Below are 12,664 nucleotides of genomic sequence, written 5' to 3' on the forward strand. Positions count from 1 at the left end.
TCACACAGACGCTCCACTCAGATAGGAAAGGAAAGACAATGCCTTGAGTTTAGAGAAGGTGCAGCCCTTGACAAGAGTCATCTTTGGATACCATCATCACAGATTACACAAATATATTTTTACTTGTTGGAATTACAATGTAAAGATGACATATCATTTGCACATTAATCGACAGAAACAAACCTGGTCGTGTCTGATGATGTCATGCTTTCTAAAAAATTAAAATGGCTGGTAATGTTTCCATATGGTTATCTGAATACAATTCATGTTCAGTAACAGCTCAGAGGATCATCAGTTCCCCTCACTGCAAGAACTGTACAGTTCCCACTGCCTTAAAAAAAAGCCAGGAACATACTGGTCACCCTCTGTTTGAGCTGCTGCCATCAGGCAGGAGATGCAGGGATCTTACATCAAGACCACTAGAAACAGCTTTTACCCAAGAGCCATTACTGCCCTGAATGTATAGCTATATAGCTTTATTTCACAGACTCCAAGTCCAATAGCCTAATTAACAGGCAGACAGACAAATAAACAGATAAACAAAGAAACATAAACAAACAATATAGACAGCACACAGTCTGTCCACACACAAGCTAAAAACGGCACAGTTGTTCAAACCACCTATTTCCAAAACATGGAAGTGTATTTTGAATGCTCCTTAAACCAATATGCAATATGTTGTGTGTATGTGTGTGTGATATCTACCTATTAAAATATATTAGACCTATTCATTCTTGTTGTAGGCCTATGCGTATTCTTTCTGCACCTATGGGAAAGCGACCAATTTCTTTTTGTGCAATATGTCAATAATAAAGTCTAAGTCTAAATGCTGCATACATTGCTGATTTTTTTTCTTTTTGACTGCAACATGCTGAGCGACACCGATTTGTTTGTTTTTATTTTATTCATTCATTCATTCATCCATTCATCCATTCCTCCACAACGGTAGGAGGCGGTGACGTGGCATCAGTTGACTTCGTTGACCAATAAAAACGACGAAGAGAAGACGAACTGATCTGAGCACGCGCACGCGCACTGTTCAGTAAGCTTTGAGGTAAAATGGCGTCGGGTGCCATTTCCACGGAGTCCAAGAAAATATCAGAATTAAGAGTTGTTGATCTAAAATCCGAGCTCAAACAGAGGAATTTGGACACGTCGGGTGTAAAGAGCGTCCTTCTTGCGAGGCTGAGACAGGTAGCGACAACACGGAGCCGTTTTTATGGTTTTTACCCGTTGATGAATGAATGCGACGCGACGAGTTGCCGTCGTTAGCTTAGTGTTGTTGCAGCCCCGGTTTGCTAAACCTACTTAACGTGAGCCAACAACACAACCGTTGGATTAATTTATACTCGTTTTATATGTCCGATTATCCAACTAACACTTCCATGTTTTTAAACAATTGTCGATAAAACTGGCGGTGAATTGGTGTGTATCGATTACCGGGAGAGAATGAGGACGACGACGACTTACATTACTGAAGATGTAACGTAACGTAAATAAGCGATGGTTGTTCACAACAGACACGAAGGGCCGCGACAATACACCTGTATATTGATAATATTACTATTATTTTATCAATGTGACCATCGATGCTGCTGCTGCTGCTACATAGTTGCTGAGTGGTCGTAATTGAGTTCAGATGGCGTGTAGCGTGCCGTCTCATTAAATGCGTGGTGATACATACGATACACATTATCATTATTGAAGTGTGGGTTTTAAGTGTAACTTAGTAGATTTGTGTTTGTTTTTTCTATCGATTGCGATTACCTTCGTTACATTTGTTCAGAGTGAGGATGGTACATGTTAGTTATGTATGTTCTATGGAAGATTTGAATTGTTTTGTTTTTTTAAATGAAATTAATTGTTATGTTTCAAGGCTATTGATGATGAAGGCGGTGACCCGGAAAACTTTAAAATCCAGCTATCGAGTGATACACCTCGAAAAGGTGGAAAAGCCAAAGGTAATTTTGCATTTGATCTTGTCTAAGAGAAACTGTTGTGAATTAAGTACGATTTTTAATGATTTTATTTAATTTTTAATTCATTTTTCAGGAAAAAAGATGGATTCAGACGCGGATACCACAGTGGAAGAAGATGCCTTTTCCAAGGTGATTGTTGCATTGTTTAAAATCTTTACCTCCTTCACCTTAGCAAACACAATGATTAGATAAAATTGCAAGAATTTCCCACTGTGATCATCTCAAGCTATTTTGGGTTATGAGGAGAGTTCACCCAAACACTCACTCTATTTTCTATAAGTTAGTAGAAAAGTGGTCTTAACGTGGCTAAAATTGAATTAGTAGAATACATTAGACTAGCACTGTTTAGATGTCTTAAACATGTAATACCAGCTCTCCTCAATTACATTTAGCACAGAATAACTGCATGTAAGGTCACAAATTTAGCTCCACAGAACTAGTGGGAAAAGCAGTAACCTATTTGTCTGCACTTTGTCGCATCATGGAGTTAAAAGTGGCAGCATATGCTTTCTTATATTGGAATAATTAACCTTTACAGTCAGAATATTGCTGTGTTTATTGCAATGCAGTGAACGATTTCTGTGGTCTCTTTTTAGGAAACTGAAGAGTACGAATCAGAGAAAGGTATGTATGCTGGCACACTAATGCCCAGTGTTAACATAAAGGTCCCTCTTTACAGCTAATATCATATGATCATTTAGTGGTATTTCATGCATCTACTAGCTGCTGCACGAGTTTAGGTTTCAATACGCTAACGGGATCAAAGGACATCCTTAATGAAGACGCTTCTGAAGACCGCCCGCAATATTTTTTTTCATAATTGGTACACACATGAATCACTGGATGTGGGGTTGCCTTGACTAAGGTACCCAAAATCCTCAGATTACTGAAAAGATATATTTGCATCTGTGGGTTTCCATAGACCTATGGTGTTAAAGTTCCCACATTCCCCATGGAAACAAATGGTGAAGGCTCACAAACAACATGACATTTTATGATATCCAATGAATAGGAGGACACAACAAGTTGTAGAACCGGAGAATAATTGCACCTTCCTGTTGACATTTTGATGGACAACATTGGACAGACTTGTGACCAGAGCACCGGGTATGTCTGAATGCCCCAACTCCCTTCACCACAGGAGTCAACGCCCTGAATTACCACAGGTCTTGCCAGGTGAGACAGCCTGTGAAAGAGGCGGGGGATTTGGGTATTGCAATGGCCACCGCTTGTAAAGGCCATGTTAAGGCCGTGTGTGAGCAGACCTTATCCACTCATCGCTGACATCCATCCAAATTCACGCATGAACCAGCCAACTGATGCTCCAGCATGATGTGTGCAGTGAAGTAATCTGGCATATGGCATTGCCTGGGACTGCTAAGGACAGACTGTCGGTACCAAAGCAACACATTGTACAGTTTTGTACACTTGACGGGACACATTACAGCAGGTTGGATGCGATGATGAACAAGCATTTTTCCTTATTCCGAGATGTGATGAGACTGATGACATGGATTATTGAAGAAATTCTGCACGATGCTCAAGGTTTCTCCAAAACCCAGATAACTGTACGTGGACTGACCTGCTGGGGAGGCACTTTGTGTAACCGAGCCACTGGAAGGATGAACTGATGAGTTTTCCCTCCTTATGTGAACTGTCCAAGATTTCTACCTGAAGAATTGCCACACATCATGGGAAACATCTGGAACTGCACGTTCAGCGTGCACTGAAAATGAATTGGTACTATACATGTGTCAAGAGATGAAGAGCTCTGAATCACCTCCCATTTTCAGTGAAGATTGTGTGTTTTGTGTCTTCCTGTGGTGTCTACGCCCTCGATGACCATTAACACTAAATGTGCTTTCTATTCTACTTTTTAGGTCAAGTTAATGCGACATGTGAATGTTAAAAGTTGTGTTTTGCCATGTTTATCCTTATTAAATCCCTCAGATGTAACTGATACAGATGATGGTACTCGTGACAATTCTAAGACTGCACCCAGTGAGGACAGCCTCGCTCAGCCTGAGGCTGAGGCCGAGGCCGAGGCCGAACCGGAGTCAGAAGCTGTGGCGGCTGAGGCTGATTCAGAGCCTGAGCCAGAGGTGGATGCAGAGGCTGAACCAGAGCCGGAGCCCGAGCCTGAGCCGGAGGCCGAGCCAGAGGTCGATGCTGAGGCTGATGCCGATGTCGATGCCGATGTCGATGCCGATGCCGATGGTGAGCCGGAGGTGGATGAGGACGCAGACCCAGACCCAGACCCTGACCCAGAGGTGGATGAGGAGACTGAGCCAGAGATGGAGGCTGAGCTGGACGCTGAAGCCATGAATTCCTCTAAAGAAGCCGAGGACGATCACCTGTCCGTCTCAATCCCAAATGAAGATGCCATCACCCTAGATGTCGATGGCGATGATCTCCTGGAAACAGGTAAACATGTGAAACTTCCAGATCCAGATGCCGAGAAGGGCACTGATGAGCCAGAGGCCTCTGCCGAGACGAGCCCCGATGATGACTTGAAGGAGGAAGAGACAGAGGCCCACAAAGGCGGTAAGAAAGACGATGGATCCAGGTGTGAGGCCATGAAGAAGGACAGCAGAGACTCCTTGAAGAAAGCTGAAACGGGAGACAAAGAAAAGGATTCTGGGAAGAAAGGCCCCTCCTCTACTGGGGCATCAGGTCAAGCAAAGAGGTTTGTCTTTCTATGTCAGTTCTTTGATACTACTACCAAGTCCAGCTCACTAAGAACGCAACATTGTGGGTAGCCTCAAGATTTTTTTTTTTGCCATAAGGGAAATGTTCACTGATGTACCTAATCCTGCCATTTACTACTTTTTGATTTATTTTTCTGAAGTTGGTTAAATTGTGAACCAGGAGCTGAGAAAACGCCTCTTATTTTGTTACTTTGACCCATCCAGAAGTTTTAAAGCCTTTTCCAGTTTCCACACAAGGCATTATAAAAGAGCATTAGTCTCCGTGATGGCAGTTTTTTTTTTCTTTTTCTTTTTGGTCAAATGATTCGCTGTGAAGTTGAACAAACCTCCGAAGATTTCATTGGTCCAGGGAATAAATTGGCTGACAACCTGACCCATCTCACCACTGGAAAAGCAATGAAGCCTTTGAGACATTGGCTCAGATCCACGTCTTGCCTACAGGATTTTTTTTTTCTTGAAAAGTACAAAATATGTTGGGTTTATTTTTGTTCCACTAGATGTATACCACTTTTCACCAGAGTTTAGTTACCATGACTCATTATCATCTGTTTGTTGTTGCAACATTTGCTTTATAGCTCTTCAAGAGACAGAGATGGGAAAGCTGCAAAGGATGAAAAGGGTAAGATACTGTCCAAATGTCAACCCAGGGAAACATTTTATGTTTATTTTTATTGCTTATTATGAATTCTGACTGTTGCTGAATATGTTTTGGGAACATCTTTATCAGGAGTTGTCAGCAGCAACAGCAGCTCTTCTCGCAACATATGGGTGAGCGGCCTGTCCTCAAACACCAAAGCAGCTGATCTAAAGAACCTCTTTGGCAAATATGGGAAGGTAAATAACCTGAATTTACTGCATAGTTGTTGTTATTGAACATGTTTTAAAATATCATATTTTATGTTCTGTGTTACCAAAAAATATTAAAAATGAATTTGTTGCTAATAGGTCACTAGTGCCAAGGTGGTTACAAATGCCCGCAGTCCTGGTTCAAAATGTTACGGCCTGGTGACTATGTCTTCGAGTACAGAAGTGGCGCGCTGTGTCTCCCACCTCGACTGCACAGAGCTCCATGGACAGCAGATTTATGTTGAAAGGGTAAGCTAGGAAGCAAATGAGATTTGTTTTCAAACAGACTTTAATTGCTCTCATAATGACATCTATAATTGAACATTTTTGGACCTGTGATGCATTTATATTTGACTGACACTGCATTTCAGGCCAAAACGGATCCATTTAAGAAAGAGCCATCAAAGAAAGAAGCAGACGACAAATCACCCGGCAAGTCGGGTGACAAGCGCAATTCCACAGGGTTAAAATGGACTAACAAGTGAGTGAGAGAAATGGCTGAAAAGTTGAACATGTCTAGATTGAGAGCACATTTAACCTCTTGTTCTCCTCACACACAGAAAAGAAGACAAGAAATCAGATAAACTTTCGGATAAGGACAAAGATTTATGCAAGAAGCAGGATGCCAGAAGTGGAAAATCTGACTCTGTTTCGTCAAATTTGGGACAAGATTCTTCAAAGAAAGATGACAGAAAGCATGGGCGTAAGTTTTTTATTTTTTATTTTTTTCCTTCTTTCCCATCACTAATGTACGTAACCCAATCCAGTTTGACTCTGTTCTCACCGATGATCATTTCCTTCTTCTCTAGGTGCAAAGAGCCCGGGCATGATGATCGATCATAACAAAGGCAAATCTAATTTTGGTAAAATGCAACCTTTCAGGAGAGGGCGATATTTTGATAGAGTAAGACCTTTTATTTGTTTTGATTAAATTGTATTTTCACTGATGTTTCAAATTGTATTTCTATTTTAACTGTTTAAAAGTTTCAGATGTTAAATTACATTTTGTTTGAAACTATTTTTCAGCCCTTTGTCAACATGAATATTCAAAGGCGGCCGAAATGGTTGATTCCTCCTGAAGAGGTATAAGGCTCTTCATACTATGGGCACATGATTTAGCGTTTTCTTGCTTTAGCCTTGAGCTTTGTCTCTAAACTTTACTTTTTGATTTGCCCTTCCAGTTGGAGATGATGAAAGACAGACCGCGACCTTTCATCAACAAGGGGGAAGACAGAGTCATTCTGCCTTTTGAGAAGATAAAGGAGCAAAGGATGCGCGAACGGATGTCGCGTCTGGAGCGTGCTCGTAGAGCCGTAGAGTTGCGCAGGTATCCACTGTTCATATTAGATTTAAAGTGACTGCATTCTTTCTTGCTGCGTTATTCTAAGACGAGGGATGTCTTCCTGTTTTTAGGCGCAGAGAAATTGCTGAACAAGAACGACGGGAGCGCGAGCGTGTCCGCCTGTTGCGGGAGCGTGAAGAACGGGAGAACCTCCTCAGGGAGCGGCAGAGAGTCGAGATGGAGAGACAAAAACTTGAAAGGGAGCGCTTGGAGAGGGAGAGGCTGGAGAGAGAAAGAATCCGTATCGAGCAGGTACAGTGAGCATAAACAAATTGACCTGCTCATCGAACCTCCAGGTTTCTCTGGAAACGTTCTGGTTATGTTGAACAGCTGCAGTTCAGGATTGTAAAGGGGAAATAAATGTCCAATAACAAACTGTTAGCCATTTTTGTTAAATATACAGTACTAGTTTTAATTTTAATATTGCCTTTTTCAGGAACGCCGCAAAGAGGCAGAGCGCATGGCACGTGAGCGCGAGGAGCTGCGCAGGCAGCAGGAGCAGCTCCGCTACGAGCAAGAAAAAAGAAACAACCTGAAAAGAGGCCGTGAAGTGGAACACGGGTATGTACGGTTTGAATGTCTGTACCTCGGCCGTTTCATGGGGGCTTTGTGCTCATGACCAAAGAGTTTAAACTTGTACAGCGGTGGTTCACAAGCTTCAATACACTCCAGCTCCCTGTCTTGTGTATTTTGCATTTTATGATGTGGCCAGTGGCCTGTCGAACAGTGTTAACCATCAGGGATCTGTTTAGAACTGAGGGACAAACACATTCAAGTACACAGGCTGATAGAAAAGGAGATGGAGAAAGCTGCATGGTACGGTGCAAAACAATTGGCATGGGACAAAATGGTTAAAACTGGACAAAGCTAACTTTCGGTCAAAGTCAAACTAACTTTTCATCATTTTGAATTGTGTCTAACTAATCTGGGGTTTGGCAACGGCTCATGCGTTATGTTGTGTGTCTATTTTTAATCTCGCAGTCGGAGAGATGAACCCTATTGGAACGGCAATAAGAAGATGCAGTCTGAATCTGATGTCCGCTTGAATCAAGGCTCAAACTATAATCGGCAGCCGAACCGCTTTTCAAACTTCAATCCCAGAGAGAGGGGTCGCTTTCCGGAGGCCGCCGCTGAGCAGCCCAACACGTATGACAGGTAAGATTGTTGAAACTGAGTTAAGCCATGGCGGCGACATTATCAATCAGTGGCAGTCAGTCCCTGAGACAGTGAGTTTCTTGATTTTTGTTATCTTCTAGGAAGTGAACAGCACTTAACTAACAAATACATTATAGGAGTTGTTTTGTTTATTGGATATTTTAACTAGATCATCCAGAATTATCTGTTTGACACTAAGTAAGATGGTAACATCATGTGTGGACATGTGTGGAAGCTCTGAGAATATATTCACTTAACCTTTTGTAAATCGGCAAATCATGTGTTGTTCTTTGTCCTGTTAGACGTAACCGCTTTGATGGTGAGCCAGAGGTGAAGAAGAACCGTCCTGCGCCTCACAGAGAGAGCTCTGGCTTTGAGCGCTACCCCAAGAACTTTGAAACGGTTCGCAGAGCCGAGCCGCCTCCGCCCCAACGCGCTGAAATCCGGGACACCGACCGCAGGGACAGAGACGAGAGACGGCAGGTGCCCATGCACGATCACCCCATGGGAGCTAGAGCTACAATACCTGGCATGTCACACAACCGCGCACCCAGGGACGGAGGCCACGGCTGGAAGAATGATGGGGGGATGAACTCCAACAAAGGAGATATGCGGTAAAAAATGAATACACTTTGAAAAAGATCCATGATGTGAAAGCTAATTTATGAAATGCGTGTTTTTAACCACTGACCTGATGCAATGCTGTTCCAATCAGAGGGCCTATGCGTATGCGTGCTGAAAGATCCGGCAGAGACGGTCCAGGCCCGGCACTCAGAGGAGGCTCTTCAGCCAACCGTGGAAGGAGCAGCTTCAACGACAGAGATGGAGGAAGACCCATGGTGATGAATGACCAGGTCAGCTGAGGTTATGATAGAGAAGTTATCTGAAATGATGTCGTCAGTGCAGTTTAAAGCCCCAGTATGTAGGACTTACCCCCATCTAGCGGTACGGTTGCATATGCACATATGCATATGCACGTATTCTTGATGTTGTGACCCACGTTTTACCGTCTTTCTCTCGTCGAGTAAAATGACATCGGGTTGGTTTTCTGACGGCGTCATTCTGGTGCCTGACTGCACCTGAATGCAACATCAGTGCCTCCGTCCTTCCTCACACTACACAGTGGTGACAGTTTTCACAGGCGCTACCTGGAAAACAGCTCCGGTGAGTTTCTGTGGTTACCTGCGGGTCACGCTACCACTGAGTGTTAAAAAATGGCGATGCAACATGGCAGCCTCGGTTCGGTGCACCTTGTATATTTGTAACGACTTGTAACAACTCATTCTCAGGTACGAGAAAGCTTTCATTTGTATGCGGGTGTGATTCGACTTCAGTGAAATACGTATTTATGAAAGCAATATTTTATTTTTGCTAATAAAAAGTCAAATAAGTTACATACTGGGGCTTTAAGATCATGTCAAATGACAGAATAAGAATGAACTGCAGGCTTGATCTTTGATTGCCATTCATCCATCCACATGCCTCACTTCAAAATCTCCTCCGTCTCTGCAGCCGTTCAGCTCCGGCCGCCAGGTCGTGGTGGAGCGCCACAGCCGGGAGCAGGGACTGAGGAAGGAGTGGCACGGTGGGTCGAGCTCTCAGGGCGGAGGCTTCCCCGACAACCGCAGGATGGGAGACACGCGAGGCAGCATGATGTCACCTTCCAGGTATAGCAGACAATAATCAGTGAATGAGCGCCAAAGTGAAACTCTCATTCCAGCCATCTGAAACTTGAACTCTGTCCTTCTGCAGTCACTCGTCCTCTGGAATGAATCGAATTGTACAGATCACCAGCAACTCCATTCCCAGTGGTGGAAACGTGGGTGGATTCAAGCCCTTCAAAGGAACGCAGCGGCAGTTCTAACCGTGGCCAAATGCTGCCACTTGAAAGCACCTGACAAATTTCTGAACTCTTTATTTTTAGACTATCAACTATTTTAGGTGGCACATTTGTAGCCATGAGGTTGATAACACTATTTTATTTTGTATAGAGATGTGTTTACCTCAGTGTAGGGTTTTTCCTGACAGTTCTCTGCTGTTACTGTTAAACAACAATGTGCATATGTTTTACTTATGTTTAGGAAGCTCCTGTACAGTCATAGGTCTTTGTAAGTAAAGTTTTCAAGTGATGTAACCAACTTCTCTAATTGAGTGTTGTATGTACATTTTCAATAGCCCTGTGTCACACTCAGTTTTCCTGTGTACCATGTCTTATTTTAGTGTAGCTCATGAAGTGACATTCATTCATTTGGCTATTAACTCTGTGAGGAGGCAGATGACATAGAAGTACTTCTCTTTGTCCTATTTGGTGTTGCTGTTTTTGAAAGACTAGCTGAAATGACTAAAACATCAAGCTTCACAACAGCCTGCGTTGTAGCAAAGTACGTCTCATAGGCCATGAGCTGAATAACATACAGGCCTGTGTCTTTTGAAATAAAAATTCACTCTAAAGTCTGTTCCTGAAGGGCATTCAGTGGTGTTACCCTCTGTGAAAGGACCAGATTTTTTTAGTATGTTTATTTATTTTTATTCCAGTAATTCTGGAAATTTGACTTAATTTGTCAAATGACCAAAATTCTGGCGGTTTGGATTTTTCTGTCAGTTCTCGGCCAACAGGGATTTTGTAAGATGCATTGTGATTGGGACCCATGTGCTTCATTTAACCTCATGACACAATAGGAACTACTTTGGTGGCTGCATTAAAATATTTGATTCAGAAAAAACGGCCAATCTTTACTTTTTAAAGGACTCCAGATGTTGATACTGCAGTGGATTGCAGGTGATTATTAGGTCTATTAACTGGAAAACCCAGGTTTCAGCATCCTTTTTTATAGCTGGACCAGAACTGTACATGCAGGGCTGCTCACTCACAACAGACACGCTTTACCTGCACACTAATTGGTTGATAAAGGCTGATTAAACTACAGAATGGTGAGAAGCAGGTCGACTCGTACTGATTTAGTCATGGATGTTTCTCTACCTCTTTCCTTCTCTCACCTTATATTTGTTCCCTGTCATCTCAAAATTAACATCGGCCCGATAGACTGTTTTTCCAAAGAGTCAAAACACCAGTACTCCTTTGTCTCTGAATGGTACTTAAGGTAAATTTATAAAACATCTATATTAGGATCTATAATTAATGTCTCTATGAGAGGGACGTTTCAGTGCCGTCCCTCACTTAATATTATTGAAAAGTTAATTTATGTCAATCAATTCAAAATGTGAAAGTAATACATAATATAATTATATAGATCCATTACACACCGAATGAAACATTTCATATCTTTATTTAATTAATTTTAATCGTAATGATTATGGCTTGCATTTAATGAAGTGAATATTACAAAGACCAATTAAGATGGAAATGTAGGCCTTCTGAAAAGTATGTCCATCTATATTTGCTCAATACTTGGTTGGGGCTATAGTCCAGGCAAAATAGCGTTTTACGACAGACTAATTGTCACAGAAGGTTTTTCACCATACATCATTTCTATGAGGTGTCTAGAACAACATACTAAAAGTCCTAAGAAATCCTAGTTGGGGAAATATGTTTAATTTGCATCATTATTTACTGTATAAAGTCTATGGTGCCGACAACAATACACCCCAATGGGCTATTTTTTTCCTTTACTCCTATCACAATGAAACTTTACATGATAAAAGTATCCATGAAATGTAACATTTTTTGTATTACAAGTTTCTTTTAAAATGAATTTGAATATGCAAATGAGCCTCACACTAATCAAATATGCCCAAAATACACCCGAATAGGCTTCTTTTTTTCCTTTACTCCTACCACAATGAAACTTTACACAATGAAAGTAGACATTAAAAGTAACATTTTTTGTATTACAAAGTTCTTGGAAAATGAATTTGAATATGCAAATGAGCAAAACAATAATGGAATATACCCAAAATACACCCGAATAGGCTTATTTTCTTCCTTTACTCCTACCACAATCACACTTATAAAACTTGCACACAATAAAAGTATGCATGAAAAGTAACATTTCTGTATTTCAAGTTTCTTGGAAAATTAATTTTAAATATGTAAATGAGCTCAACACTAATTGACTTGTGGTCAAGAAGCCATAAAGCCGCAAGCAGCAACAGGGACCAACACATTCATGTCCATTCAATAAGTTCCTATGCACTGAGTGCTGTCACTTGCCACACTTGACTTATTCATACACACATGTCACTTGCCACACTTAAAAGACCTACACTGACCTTAAGAATGAATTGCACAGTCTTGTCTCCAGTTGCTTTTTAAATTCTTTATTTTTTTATTAGCGAACAAGCCTTACCTAACGACTTTCCTCCCAGTTCGCAGAGAACATCAGAAGAAAGTCAGAATTCATCAAAGTCGTTTCAACGACTGTGTGTGATGTTATACTATGTTCAACAACATATGAGCGGGACTAAGAACTAAGTTATTTGGCCCCTGTTTTTGCTGCTTGCATATGGCTTTATGGCTTCTTGACCATAAGTCAATTTGTGTTGAGCTCATTTACATATTTAAAATTAATTTTCCAAGAAACTTGAAATACAGAAATGTTACTTTTCATGTATACTTTTATTGGGGTCATTCCTATGTTCCCACAGCCCTATGTTCCCACAGCCCTATGTTCCCA

At 41.6% G+C, this 12,664-nt stretch overlaps 1 protein-coding gene across 1 annotated transcript; it reads left to right on the forward strand.

Moving 5' to 3' along the window:
- Positions 1–1,053: 1,053 nt before the first annotated feature.
- Positions 1,054–10,734, forward strand: sltm (SAFB-like, transcription modulator). The gene is made up of 20 exons (XM_083998892.1): positions 1,054–1,194; positions 1,877–1,961; positions 2,053–2,108; positions 2,576–2,603; positions 3,930–4,665; positions 5,263–5,306; positions 5,415–5,521; positions 5,633–5,782; positions 5,905–6,014; positions 6,094–6,236; positions 6,343–6,437; positions 6,560–6,616; positions 6,715–6,860; positions 6,947–7,127; positions 7,312–7,436; positions 7,857–8,030; positions 8,333–8,644; positions 8,746–8,884; positions 9,543–9,697; positions 9,783–10,734. Exons 1-20 carry the CDS (start codon positions 1,060–1,062, stop codon positions 9,892–9,894), a joined length of 3,090 nt encoding a protein of 1,029 aa, XP_083855018.1. The 5' UTR covers positions 1,054–1,059; the 3' UTR covers positions 9,895–10,734.
- Positions 10,735–12,664: the final 1,930 nt, after the last annotated feature.

Source organism: Trachurus trachurus (assembly GCF_905171665.1).
Source record: "Trachurus trachurus genome assembly, chromosome: 3".
In the NCBI taxonomy this organism is placed as follows: Eukaryota; Metazoa; Chordata; class Actinopteri; order Carangiformes; family Carangidae; genus Trachurus; species Trachurus trachurus.

Excerpts from the sequence above, each read along its gene's own strand:
- sltm (XM_083998892.1), top strand. The coding sequence starts at position 1,060 with ATGGCGTCGGGTGCCATTTCCACGGAGTCCAAGAAAATATCAGAATTA. Across the intron at positions 6,861-6,946 it reads AGAGCCGTAGAGTTGCGCAG|GCGCAGAGAAATTGCTGAAC; the intron begins GTATCCACTGTT and ends TCCTGTTTTTAG. Across the intron at positions 7,437-7,856 it reads GGCCGTGAAGTGGAACACGG|TCGGAGAGATGAACCCTATT; the intron begins GTATGTACGGTT and ends TTAATCTCGCAG.